General features: G+C 41.5%; 1 protein-coding gene across 1 annotated transcript; it reads left to right on the top strand.

Moving 5' to 3' along the window:
• Positions 1-2,082: 2,082 nt before the first annotated feature.
• LOC130180252 (paraneoplastic antigen Ma3 homolog) lies at positions 2,083-6,395 on the top strand. The gene is made up of 2 exons (XM_056393696.1): positions 2,083-2,433; positions 3,153-6,395. The coding sequence occupies exon 2, from the start codon at positions 3,820-3,822 to the stop codon at positions 5,536-5,538; it is 1,719 nt and encodes a 572-aa protein (XP_056249671.1). The 5' UTR covers positions 2,083-2,433; positions 3,153-3,819; the 3' UTR covers positions 5,539-6,395.
• Positions 6,396-14,514: the final 8,119 nt, after the last annotated feature.

Consider the following 14,514-nt stretch of genomic DNA (forward strand, 5'->3'; position numbering starts at 1 on the left):
AACCAGCGAGCCGGTCAGTGACCTCACCGAGCAGCGTGTGTCACATTAGAAAGCCATTTCGAGAACAGCTGATTGTGATTGAATTGAAGAAGGGAGGTTGTGTGCAGTTTGCTATCCTGTCACACAACACAAATTAAGACTTTGTCATGTGGAAAAACATCAGAGAAATGTTATGTTTCTGTCTGTTTAATTAACATTAAGATCATGATCATGAGTTACTGAACTCAACTGCACTTTTCAGTGTTTTACCACGACCACGGCTTTTTCCTCAAACGCGTTGTCTGGGTGCCAAACCTCAAAAATACTGTACCACTATGACCATAATGTTTACTTAACCTTCCCCAGGTGCTTTGAGCTGCATAAAAACAAGAGCTAGGTGACAGTGACATTCAACATCCTCAACAATGTAACTGTGGAGAACAGAAGAGACAGCGACAGATATATTCTTAATTTAAGAGAATACAAATTATATATAATAATTGTACATCATCAGAGGTGTGGACTTAAGATTTGGATGCAGACTTAACCCTTTAAAGCCTGTGCAGTGACTTGGATTCGTCCTCAAGGACTTGAGACTTGAACTTGGACTTTATCTGAAAGACTCAACACTCATCTGGGTCCCGTCTCAAATGACTTGTGACTGTTCGGACTTGTCTCCATTGACTTTGAGCTGAGACTTATCTTAGTCAACACTTCAGCTAAGTCATGCTGTGTCAGCACACACAGTAACTTACACGTGTGAACTGACTCATTATCATTCAGACTTGAGACTTGACCTGGACTTGACTGGCTCTTGTCTTGAGATTTCACTTAGACTCATTTTGAATGACTTTAGATTTGGACTCGACTCAACTGACTTTGCCTGAAGACTTGACTTGGATTTGTCTTAAATTACTGAAAATTTTTTTTCTCAAATGATTGATTGGACTTGTGTCAAATTACTTGAGACTCAACTTGATCTTGTCTTGATTAACTTTGCGTTTAAATATCACAAACCTCGTGCTGACCTGAGCAAAACATGGTGGATTGAATGCATTTAAAATATTCTGCCTTATGCTCCTCAGAGTTAGTGAGCGTTCTTAACTCTAGGACTGTGTGTGTGTGTGTGTGTGTGTGTGTTTGTGTGTGTGTGTGTGTGTGTGTGTGTGTTTCTGTGTGTGTGAGGCTGATGAGGAGAGAGTCACAGTGTGAAAGTCAACTCTTGTTTATTTTTTCTTAAAGGTGTGAGTGTGTGTGAATGAGTGTACATGTGTATATCTGCACCTGTGCGTGTGTGTGTGTGTGTGTGTTTGTATATGTGTGTGTGTGTGTGCGCGCTGTCTCACTGAGAGGGACTCAGAGCGAACGAGTCAGTCTGTGTTTATTTTCCTGTCGAAGTGACGACTCTCTCTAAGACGTCTTCGCCTTATCTCATGTTGACTCACGGTGCAGCCCGACCGCAAGGTGTTTCCACCTGGGTTACACACTCACACACACACTCTCGCACACACACATCCTCGACACCCTTCAGACATGACACAATCGCCTCAGCAGCTGCCTATTTGAGGGAGGGAGAGGGGAAAATGAGAAAGAGATAAAAGAAGAAAGACATTTGAGGACACAGTCATCAGAATGGAATGAATGGAAAATATTGTGTGTGTGTGTGTATGTGTGTGTGTGTGTGTGTGTGTGTGTGTGTGTGTGTGTGTGTGTGTGTGTGTGTGTGTGTGTGTGTGTGTGTGTGTGTGTGTGGGTGAGTGCATGGATGCCGGCTGGTCCTTGTCCCTGGTTACATGCATGATAATTACCTGAGCAGCTCTGTGATTAGACTCACAGCGGAGCGGAGCGCCAAGACTGCTGCAAACGACGAGCGACTGGGACTTGTAAAAGCACCAACTCATGCAAACACACAAACTAAAAGGCACAGCACACAGAGGACTTTGTGTCCTACTCTGCTTCCTGTCAGCAAGAATAAACCGGGCTTTTAACGGCCTGCACACATGAGAAAGTGGAAAAGCAAAATTCCTTTAAGGGCTGTTGCGATTATAGGTGCTACCACAAACTAGCTAGCAGGCTATATAACATGCTAGCTTGCTTGTGTAACCCAGGTACAACAAAGGGTTAACTGTTAATAATGTGTTATTGTAATGTTACTGTTTATTCAGAATGAGTGTAGAAATAATCAGCCACTCAGAATGCATAGTTCACTAAGTCCCGCCCCTAGCTGAACATAATTGACAGGTCACTATGCACCTGCGTAATCGGGTCGCGTGTGTGAGACAGAGAGACATGTAATGGCGGAGGAGAGAAACAAAACGGATGAGTAACATTGAAAAAAAAGTTATTATTAGTTAAGCTTAAAACCGCTACAAGCTTACAAAACAACACAGAAGACAGCGGAAGTATTAGCGAGCGGGAGTTGGAAAGCCCCGTTTTTCTTTTCCTTCTATCTCGGTAAGCTAGCTAAAAGTGCTAATGTTGCTAATTTCATGTGCAGCGCTGTGTTGCTATGGCGTTGCGTTGCCTGTATGTTGAGTTGATAGAAAAGTTTGTGGTGTAACACCAGAATTGTTTATTGTTAAAAGTGAGTTTTGTTGTTGTTTATTGAAGTGAGTTGATGTAATAATGCTAAATGCTACTGGTACAGTAACAATTTAACAGCACTATATGAGAGAAGGATGTTGAAATATAATGTTGTTTATTATTATTTTATTACTGTTTTCCAGATGTAAATGTTGAGCCATAGTATTTACATTTTACTGTGGGAAATGTGAAGAGTTATGCTAATGTTATTTGCACTTTCATTAGAGAGTGGGCATTGCAAATATTAGCAGAGCCGTGTGTAACATATATATACTGCCTGCAATATTTTCTAATATTGAATTTAAGCAAAATTCAATGCTATTGGCAGGATAGTTATGTTAGTTGTTGTTTAAATTGTATTATAGTATACAATAATGTATGCTGGTATTATTGTACATTGATTAAGATATTTTTTATTGAGATTTGACTTTTGAACTAGAGCGTAATGCAAGGCCTGAACATGTTATCACTGAGTTCTACATCACATGGGATGCTTAGTGTTACATTGTTGTTATGCTTTAGTATTATTGTTGTGCAACAAACAAATAGAAAGAGCAAATTCTTAAAGTCCTGTTTGCTCAATCAAACAGGTCAGGTCTTATGGACAGCGAAAGAACCACTTCTGAAGATCTATCCGATGGCGAGCCTTCCAGCATGATTATACTTGGAGTAAAGATCAACTCATCGAAACACTTCACCTGGTGGTAGGGTGGTGTTAGTCGCCAGGACTGCACACATATCCACAGGAAGATAACTATATCCAGGACTGTAACAGGAACAGTTACATCTAAGGAAACTAGAGGATTGACTGGACAAATATTGACAGTGATCACAGGACACAGACTCTATTGACTATCAAAACAAACTAAAGACTTTACCTTTAAAGGGCCCATTTTTATTTTTTATTTTCATTGTTGTTATTTACATGTTGTGAATTATCACTCAAAATTCAACTACTAAAGTTACATCTTGAAAAGTACCCTGTTTGTGCTTCATTTATGGTTATAGCAGTCTATGTTCCTTAGCTCCTCACGAACCTAGAGTTAAGTGTAATTTCAGGAGTGGGTTACATGGGTTACAAAAAACATGGCGAGCCAGCCAGGAGCTTTGTGAATGGACTGTAACCATACATGAATGTCACATTTAGTTCTATGCACAGAATAATTTGAATTGCAATTTTTGTACTTTAGTGTTTTTCTAGTTCAAATTTAAAAAATTTGAGGTTGAGAATAAGGGTTCTGGGAATTCTATCTTAAAATGGAAATTGTTGAGACAGAAGGTATTAAAGTGCCAAATTCACTCATAGTTAGTGGGTTGTCTTATACCCCTGTAGATGAGGAGATTTTCGATCACCTTAAGCAGTATGGGCTAATTAGGAGGATAGTTAAAGTTGATAGTCCTGAATCTGAATTCCACAAACAGGCTATTATTGAGTTTGAATCAGGTGAATCAATACAGACTCTTAAAGCCATTCTACCGTTAGACAGGCCAAGTTCTGCAGATCCCAATATCATTCACCATGTGAAAACCCTGGCTAGTGTTTATAGCAGTAAGGCAGGCACTGAAATCACTCATACATTCCTGTCTGAGCTTAAAGGCATAGCCAAATTGAGTGGAAATTCATTCGAAGACATTCTGCGAGCAGAGTTAACTAGAATAACTGAAACCATGGGAGAACAGACACCAGCGGAGGAAGCTGAGGGAGAACATGCACCAACTTCTGTCCAACCACCAAGTGAAAAGTTGGTGACCTCTTCTCCAACTTCCAGAACTCTGCTTAATCTTCAGTCTGGTGAACTGAACCCAGTTGAAACTCAGTCTCATACTGAACGGAACATAGCTGCACAAGCTTCATCTGATGTAGGAGAGTCTATGAATAACTTTCACTTGTCTCCTGATCATCTCAGCACACCTGAAGTGCAGCGAGTGGTAGTGGAACACATTGTGAAAAGCACTGAAATTGCATCCCAGTTTCACTCACCTGTCAAACTGAGGCCTTTCTCAGGAAGAGTCCCTTGTCCCAACTATGAAGTTGACTATGACACTTGGCGAACTAATGTTGATTTCTACTTGAATGATCCCACTGTTTCTCATTCACAGTTGGTGAGAAAAATAGTGGACAGCCTCTTACCTCCTGCTGCTAACGTGGTGAAACCTTTAGGTTCCCAGACTACTCCACATGCTTACCTGGACTTGCTTGACTCAGCGTATGCAACTGTTGAAGATGGAGATGAGTTGTTTGCAAAATTTCTCAATACTCATCAGAACTCAGGAGAAAAGCCATCCAGCTATCTTCACAGGCTGCAGTCATCTTTGAATGTAGTTGTAAGAAAGAAAGCTGTATGTGCCAGTGACGCAGACAAACAACTACTCAAACAATTCTGTAGAGGGTGCTGGAACAATACACTGATTGCAACGCTCCAGCTAGAGCAGAGACAGAATAACCCACCAACCTTCTCAGAGCTTTTGCTGTTGTTACGCACAGAAGAGGACAAGCAAGCAGCTAAAGCTAGTCGGATGAAGCAACACCTAGGCTTCACAAAGGCAAAAGTTCAGGCTAACACGCAAGCTGTGTGTGGCAATGAGATAAATGATTATGATTTGCAAACCCAAGATAACACTATACCTTCAGCCATGGAGCAGATTAAGAAACAAATAGCCAACCTCCAAGCACAGATTGCAGCTCTCACAGTTTCCCCGGGAGAGAAGCCCGTGAAACCTAAAACACAAAAAACCCAGAAACCTAAACCAAAAGAAAACCAGCATATTCCTCAGAAGCTGTCACCATCCCAGTCCACACCATCAAGGCCTAGGCCATGGTATTGTTTTAAATGTGGGGAGGATGGTCATATCGTCACCAGCTGTAGCAACCCTCCAAACCCTACACTGGTTGATGCTAAGAGGAAAGAGCTAAAGGAAAAGCAGCAGGCTTGGGATAAGAAAAACGCTTCTGGAGACACTCCCACTTTAAACTAGAAGCGGCTCCTGTGGAGGGACGGATAGGAACCGACAGACAGAAAAGTCCCAACCGAAAGTTAAACACCGAAAACAAAGCAATACTCAAAGAACAGAGAGTTGAACGAACCAAAAATATCCCAAAAGGACTTATTGGACGAAAGAGTACTGCTAATGTCAAAGTTGGTGGAGTGGAGTGCAACTGTTTGCTCGATACAGGTTCGCAAGTTACAACTGTAACTCAATCATTCTACAATGAGCACCTGTCAGAACACAAAGTCAAGCCTGTGAGCGACATACTTGAAGTTGAAGGAGCAAATGGACAGCCTGTTCCATATGCTGGGTACGTGGAGGTGAGCATGAAGTTTCCTAAAGAGTTCATAGCCTCAGAACCTGAAATACAAACCTTAGCTTTGATTGTGCCAGATTTTCGCTCCAATAGCAGTGTACCAGTACTAATTGGAACAAACACTCTTGATCCTCTCTATGAGCAATACTGTGATGACGACACTCCTCAAACTACTGCATACTGTGGCTATGCACAAGTGCTCAAAATCCTGCAGTTACGGCACCAGCAACACTCCAGCGGCAGGCTTGGCTTGGTCAAACTCAGAGGTCGCATGCCTGATGTCATTCCAGCTGGTCAGAAAGTCATCCTGCAAGGATTTGTTAGTGCAAAAGTTGCAGGCAGTGAGCAATGGGCACTACTTGAAGAACCATCTGTTTCATCCTTACCTGGTGGAATCTTCACAGACCGTTGCCTTGTCACCACACCAACTCAGTATCCTTACAAGATACCTGTAATACTGAGAAATGAAACAGACCACGACATAACACTGCCAACTAACTGTGTCATTGCTGAGCTAACAGTAGCTCAAGAAATTGTGCAAGATACTTGCCCCAACAAAAGTCAACTGACTTGGAAGAAGAATCCCCTCATTCTGACAGCTTGCAAGATCTCGCCAGCACTTCCAGTCAACAAAAGACAAAGATGAATTCAAACTTGAAGTTTGAGTTCAGTGATTCCCCAGTTCCTGAGGAATGGAAAACAAAAATAAAACAGAAGCTAAACGATTACTCTGATGTTTTTGCTCATCATGATCTCGACTTTGGTCATGCAACAAAAGTCAAACATCACATCAAATTGAAGGATGAAACGCCTTTCAAACAGCGGCCACGCCCCATACATCCACAAGACTACGAGGCTGTGCGACGGCATCTCCAAACTCTCCTTGATGCCGGGATTATCAGAGAATCAGAATCCCCTTTTTCGTCACCTATTGTAGTTGTCAGGAAGAAAAACGGTGACATAAGGCTGTGTGTGGATTACAGGAAACTTAACCTACAAACAATCAGGGACGCGTACGCCTTGCCCAACTTGGAGGAATCCTTTTCTGCACTCAATGGAGCTCAATGGTTCTCAGTGATGGATCTGAAATCTGGATATTACCAGATCGAAATGGAGGAGAGTGATAAACAAAAAACAGCTTTTGTCTGTCCCCTTGGATTTTGGGAATGGAATCGCATGCCACAAGGAATAACTAATGCGCCATCCACATTCCAGCGCTTGATGGAGAAGTGCATGGGAGATATACATCTGAGAGAAGTGCTCGTTTTCCTTGATGACCTGATTGTCTTTTCCAAATCCTTGGAAGAACATGAAGCTCGGTTGATCAAGGTCTTAGATCGACTGAGGGAAAACGGCCTCAAGCTGTCGCCAGAGAAGTGCAGGTTTTTTCAAACCTCAGTACGCTACTTGGGACACATTGTGTCAAGAAATGGAGTTGAAACGGATCCAGAAAAAGTCAGAGCACTTAAGACCTGGCCGAGACCCCAGACTTTGAAGGAGTTGAAATCTTTTCTTGGCTTCTCCGGTTACTATCGGAGATTTGTGCAAGACTATGCCAAGATAGTGAAACCATTAACCAGTCTAACTGCTGGTTATCCACCAACCCAAAGGGGAAGCAAGCAAATCAAAACAGATAGCCAATACTTCCACCCTAAGGAACCGTTTGCTGAGAGATGGACTCCTGCTTGTCAGCAGGCATTTGAGGAAATCATCAGCAAGCTCACATCATCTCCTGTGTTAGGGTTTGCCAATGCCAAGTTACCATATGTTCTTCACACAGATGCCAGTACTACTGGACTTGGAGCGGCATTGTATCAAGAACAGGATGGACAGCTTCGTGTCATTGCCTACGCAAGTAGAGGACTATCACGCAGTGAAGCAAGATACCCAGCACATAAGTTGGAATTTTTAGCCTTAAAGTGGGCTATCACTGAAAAATTCCATGACTACTTGTATGGTAACACCTTCACAGTAGTAACAGACAACAATCCGCTGAGGTATATACTCACTACTGCTAAGCTGGATGCTGCCAGCTATCGCTGGTTAGCTGCCCTTTCCACCTTTACATTTGACATCACATACCGAGCAGGTAAACAGAACCAAGATGCAGATGGTCTGTCGAGAAGGCCTCATGGAGAGTTAACCAATGACAGTGAGTCACAAGGCGAAAGTAAAAGAATACATGAGTTTGCCTCTCATCATCTGAGTCCTGAAAGCAGCAGCTTTTGCTCCACAGAAACCTTCAAGGCAGCCTGTCAGAGCCACACTGTTTCACATGTGAAGGAGTACTTAACATCTCCTTGCTTGGTAGAGTCTCTTGCTATCCATCCAGAGGCCATTCCTACTGTGTTTGAGGAGGAAGCATTCCAAGAAGGTCTTCTTACAGTCCCCAAATACAGTAAAGATGAACTAGCCAGACTACAAAAAGCAGACCCTGCCATCAGTAGTGTCATCAAACTGATTGAGTCGGGAGAACCTGTATCTACCAGCCTCAAGTCTGAGTCATCTGAGTTTCGGCTGATGCTCAGAGAGATAAGTCGTCTTGAACTGAAAGATGGTCTGTTATACAGGAGACGGCAGTGCGACAACAGACCAGTCTGTCAACTCGTCCTGCCACATGTATTAAGGTCATCTGTGCTCACCAGTCTTCACAATGAAATGGGACACATGGGAGTTGAGCGTACTCTTGACCTGGTCAGAACAAGATTCTATTGGCCAAAAATGGCATCTGACGTTGAGACAAAGATCAAAAATTGTGAGAGGTGTGTAAAAAGGAAAAGTCAGCCAGACAAAGCTGCACCTCTGGTCAATATTCAAACCAGTAGACCCATGGAACTGGTATGTATGGATTTTTTGTCTTTGGAACCAGACAGTCATAACACCAAAGATATTCTGGTTATCACTGACCACTTTACGAAGTATGCTGTCGCTATACCTACAAAAGATCAGAAAGCCAGCACAGTCGCCAAATGCCTATGGGAGCAGTTCCTCAGTCACTATGGGTTTCCAGAACGCCTCCATAGCGATCAGGGACGTGATTTTGAATCACAAACCATAAAGGAGCTTTGTGCTTTGGCTGGCATTCGCAAAGTAAGGACAAGTCCATACCATCCCAGAGGAAACCCAGTAGAGCGCTTTAATCGCACATTGCTAAGCATGCTGGGAACTCTGCAGGTTAAGGACAAGACAAAGTGGCGTGAACATGTAAAGCCTCTCACTCATGCATACAACTGCACGAGGAGCGATGTTACAGGGTTTTCGCCCTATGAACTCATGTTTGGACGTCAACCCAGACTGCCCATTGACATTGCATTTGGGTTACCAGTCAGAGACAGTTCATCTACTTCACATTCAGAGTATGTGAAAAACCTGAAGTCTCACTTGAAGGAAAGCTATCAGCTTGCTACTGAAAATGCCAAGAAAGTAGCTGACAAGAACAAACAAAGATTTGATTTGAGAGTGAGAGAGTCCACACTTGACATAGGAGACAGAGTTCTTGTGCGTAATCTGCGTCTTCGCAACAAACATAAACTGGCCGATCGATGGGAGTCAACAGTTTATGTTGTGCAGAAGAGAGCAGGGGACTTACCTGTCTATACAGTGTGTCCTGAAGGTCAGACTGGACCCCAACGCACCTTACATCGAGATCTACTATTACCTTGTGGGTTCCTCTCTGGATTAGAGGAAGAAAAAGTAACACCAAAACCTGGTCGTAGGCCGAGAACAAGGCAGACAACCATTCAGTCAGATGAGCAACCTTTATGTTCAGATGACGATGATGATGAAAGTTCATGGTTCTATCCAATGAAAATTTCTGAGATAGAGACAAAACTTTCAAAAGTCTCAGATACGTCTAAGATACAAAGGAAGACAGCATCTTCAAGTGAAATGCCTACTGGAGCTGAACACTTGCCTGTTAACTTGGACAACTTACCTGAAGAGGAACATCAGATTCTATCTGTGAACTCACCTGACCTGTCGTTGGTCGAGAACGATCCTAAATCTATGGAAATAAACCCTGTGGAACTGGAAGTTGAACAAAACTTACCTGTTGCAAATGAACCCGAAAAAAGCACAGAAAAGACTAACGATCAACTTGAAACAAGTGCAGTAAACAATACAGCTGAAGCTGAACTGGAAAAAGAGCAACAAACAGACACAATGGAACGACTATTGCCTGATTTATTTCAACATGAGAAACTTGCAGTACAACCAGAAGGAGAAACATCAAGTTTACAAAAGACTGTACAAACTGAAGAAACTCAGGATTGTATTTCTTTGTCAGGATCAGAGGATGAATCTCAGAGAGATGACCTCCAATCAGCCACAACTAGTGGTAAAGCTCCTGTTGAAACAGAAAATGCTAACAGTGACAAAGCAGTTGAACACCCTCGGAGGTCTGAGCGTTCAAGAAGAGTACCTGGGAAGTTTACCTACCCACAACTTGGAAATCCCTTGATTTCTTTTGCCCAAACCATATTAGAGGGATTTAATAGAGCTTTAGTTGAAACATTTGAAAGTAATCAATCTTTTGAAAGGAGAACATGAAGGGACTCATGTCAGTTAAGAGGGGGGAGGTGTAACCCAGGTACAACAAAGGGTTAACTGTTAATAATGTGTTATTGTAATGTTACTGTTTATTCAGAATGAGTGTAGAAATAATCAGCCACTCAGAATGCATAGTTCACTAAGTCCCGCCCCTAGCTGAACATAATTGACAGGTCACTATGCACCTGCGTAATCGGGTCGCGTGTGTGAGACAGAGAGACATGTAATGGCGGAGGAGAGAAACAAAACGGATGAGTAACATTGAAAAAAAAGTTATTATTAGTTAAGCTTAAAACCGCTACAAGCTTACAAAACAACACAGAAGACAGCGGAAGTATTAGCGAGCGGGAGTTGGAAAGCCCCGTTTTTCTTTTCCTTCTATCTCGGTAAGCTAGCTAAAAGTGCTAATGTTGCTAATTTCATGTGCAGCGCTGTGTTGCTATGGCGTTGCGTTGCCTGTATGTTGAGTTGATAGAAAAGTTTGTGGTGTAACACCAGAATTGTTTATTGTTAAAAGTGAGTTTTGTTGTTGTTTATTGAAGTGAGTTGATGTAATAATGCTAAATGCTACTGGTACAGTAACAATTTAACAGCACTATATGAGAGAAGGATGTTGAAATATAATGTTGTTTATTATTATTTTATTACTGTTTTCCAGATGTAAATGTTGAGCCATAGTATTTACATTTTACTGTGGGAAATGTGAAGAGTTATGCTAATGTTATTTGCACTTTCATTAGAGAGTGGGCATTGCAAATATTAGCAGAGCCGTGTGTAACATATATATACTGCCTGCAATATTTTCTAATATTGAATTTAAGCAAAATTCAATGCTATTGGCAGGATAGTTATGTTAGTTGTTGTTTAAATTGTATTATAGTATACAATAATGTATGCTGGTATTATTGTACATTGATTAAGATATTTTTTATTGAGATTTGACTTTTGAACTAGAGCGTAATGCAAGGCCTGAACATGTTATCACTGAGTTCTACATCACATGGGATGCTTAGTGTTACATTGTTGTTATGCTTTAGTATTATTGTTGTGCAACAAACAAATAGAAAGAGCAAATTCTTAAAGTCCTGTTTGCTCAATCAAACAGGTCAGGTCTTATGGACAGCGAAAGAACCACTTCTGAAGATCTATCCGATGGCGAGCCTTCCAGCATGATTATACTTGGAGTAAAGATCAACTCATCGAAACACTTCACCTGGTGGTAGGGTGGTGTTAGTCGCCAGGACTGCACACATATCCACAGGAAGATAACTATATCCAGGACTGTAACAGGAACAGTTACATCTAAGGAAACTAGAGGATTGACTGGACAAATATTGACAGTGATCACAGGACACAGACTCTATTGACTATCAAAACAAACTAAAGACTTTACCTTTAAAGGGCCCATTTTTATTTTTTATTTTCATTGTTGTTATTTACATGTTGTGAATTATCACTCAAAATTCAACTACTAAAGTTACATCTTGAAAAGTACCCTGTTTGTGCTTCATTTATGGTTATAGCAGTCTATGTTCCTTAGCTCCTCACGAACCTAGAGTTAAGTGTAATTTCAGGAGTGGGTTACATGGGTTACACTTGCCAACTAAAAATAAAGCAGATTAAAACGCACACAATTACAAAATCTACTCAATACATCACAAACTAACAGAAAACAATCCCACAAGCTTCTGGTACAGTGTGCTGCAGGAACAAGTCCTAAAACCCGGGAAGAGGTTTTTGCATTTTGGCTTTTTGCCGACAGAACCAGGGGGATGCTAACATCCGGGTTAGCCTGCAAAAACACGTCATCCCTATTGTTGTGTTTGCTAGACAATAAATAAAATGGAAGCTTCCTCCATGTTGGTATTTGGTGTGTCCTTTAGTGTAATACGGTTTGTTAACAAAGACAAAATGGCAGCTTCCATCACATTTTGGATTTGATTGCTGCAGCTGCAGTCAGTAACACGCCTCTACCAACCCAACGCCGTCAGCTATCGTCAGTTCACACTTATGAGCTCTTCCAGCTGCCGAATATAAGAACATGGAGAACTTTGATTGTGTTTGGATCAATGCAGATATCCTACTTTTTTCTTTTTTTGTTGTTGACCAAGTCCTAACTCTAACTTTCGGACAAATCCATTTATGACCAAACAGAACATCATAATCATAAATCAACAATAACTGGATGATCTATACAACTTTGTTTGTAAAAGACACAAGCCTGTCATTTTAATGTAGCGTTTACATATCTGCATGTTGGCAGCTTTAACCTGGTTGGAGACATTTGCCATAATCTGAACATTGTTGATAAGGTTTGTTGGATGGCAGCTCTCCAGCTGATGGTGAGAGTGATGTATAAATTCATCTTCTCCAACATCACACTAGATCTTCTGCCACGTTTGCAGTCGTACTTGAAAAGTTATGGATTACAGACGCCGACAGGAGCCAGAATGTTCTCCGTTACTAAAAACAAGCAAACAAAAAAAATGTTTTTGCTACAAAGATATGAAACATAAACTGGTTCCCACAAGGACAGAAGAACAACACACACACACACACACACACACACACACACACACATAGAGCAGTTGCAGTTTAATTGAAGGGGGTGCCCTCAGTGCCCTATTGTACCTCCGCTCTGTGAAGTTAAACAGAACAACCCACAACAGAGTCAGAGACCACAGCATCTGTCTCCTGTGTTTATGGTAAACAAAGGCTACAGTGAGCACAGCATGAGCCACACACACACAGACGCATACAGTCATGCATGCAGGATGTCACATACACTGCAGCACGTGTAATTAGACTACACACATGAGCTCAGACACACACACACACACACACAGAGGTCGCTCTCCCACCTACAAACAGATGTGCTTAGGATGAGTCACACACTGAAAGCTAATTCGCTCCTACATTTACCAGAACTCCCGTGTTGTATTTTTAAAACACATATTACATTATATTGATGGTGTTTTGTGTGTGTGTGTGTGTATTTCACTGTGTATGTGCAATCAAATCAATTCATCCCTCTCTTCTACACATTTTGTTAAGAGCCAGTGGCAAAATGCAATTTGCTTGAAAATTAAAACTGTCTGGATTTTATCCAAAATATTATGCCAACAAGTGAAAAGATGATCAGTGTCTGTGTGCAGCAGTGAAGTGCTTAAGATGAGGCAGTTGTGGTCATGTTTAAATATTAAAAATGTCAATGCTGACCACCGCTGTGAGACTGAATATGAACCCGGGCCACCTGGGGTGCTCATACCTCCATTCCTCTGCAGTCTGTGTCGTTTTATACTTCCTGTGTCGGCACTTGACATCAAATTATTATTGAACATAACTCAATAATACAGTCTCCAACGCTTATTTGATATTTTTGTGTTTTAGCCAATACCGTTTTCATGGCTTCATAATTTCCTTCCTGACTTTTTAAACCTTTATTTGAGGTGTGTTTATCCTTCTGCATCGCTGGAGCTCCAACACTCATCATGACAGCAGAAGAAAAACACTCCCACTCGTACGGAAGAGGCGTGAGTCTTATCAGGGAGGAATCTCTTGTCATCACAGCTGGTTTACAGCATTAATCATGTGATATCTGATTTGTAATCAAAGGCCTGATAAACTGAAATGAAGACACATTGCTTTAACCCTTGTGCATGTCAGTTTATCCATCAAAAAAAGGATGCAAAAGTGGATATGCAGTGTCTTGTGTTATATTGTTGTTTTGCAGAAAGGACACAAAGAAGTAGAAAACCACATTTTGCAGAGGAAAATATCGTCTGTATCGTAGACATTTATTTTGCCTTTGCCGATCACTTTAACTTCAGGTTTCACACAAGTGTCTGTCTTTGCTGACGGGAGAATGCAAAACATATAGATCTCATATCCTCTTAATGCTAACAAGCATCAAGAGACCACTAGCTTGTTAGCTTCGGGCCTGTAGGAGCCACTGTGGCCCCTGTGTGTGTGAAATAAAATAAGATAAGATGAGATGCGATTAACTTTATTGATCCCAGGAGGAAAATGCGGCAGACAATAGACAAGTAGATCGTCCAACCGAGACCGGAAAGCTAATAAGGAGTGAAATATAAAACATA

This window comes from Seriola aureovittata, chromosome 13, assembly GCF_021018895.1.
Source record: "Seriola aureovittata isolate HTS-2021-v1 ecotype China chromosome 13, ASM2101889v1, whole genome shotgun sequence".
Classification (NCBI taxonomy): Eukaryota; Metazoa; Chordata; class Actinopteri; order Carangiformes; family Carangidae; genus Seriola; species Seriola aureovittata.

Excerpts from the sequence above, each read along its gene's own strand:
- LOC130180252 (XM_056393696.1), top strand. The coding sequence starts at position 3,820 with ATGGAAATTGTTGAGACAGAAGGTATTAAAGTGCCAAATTCACTCATA.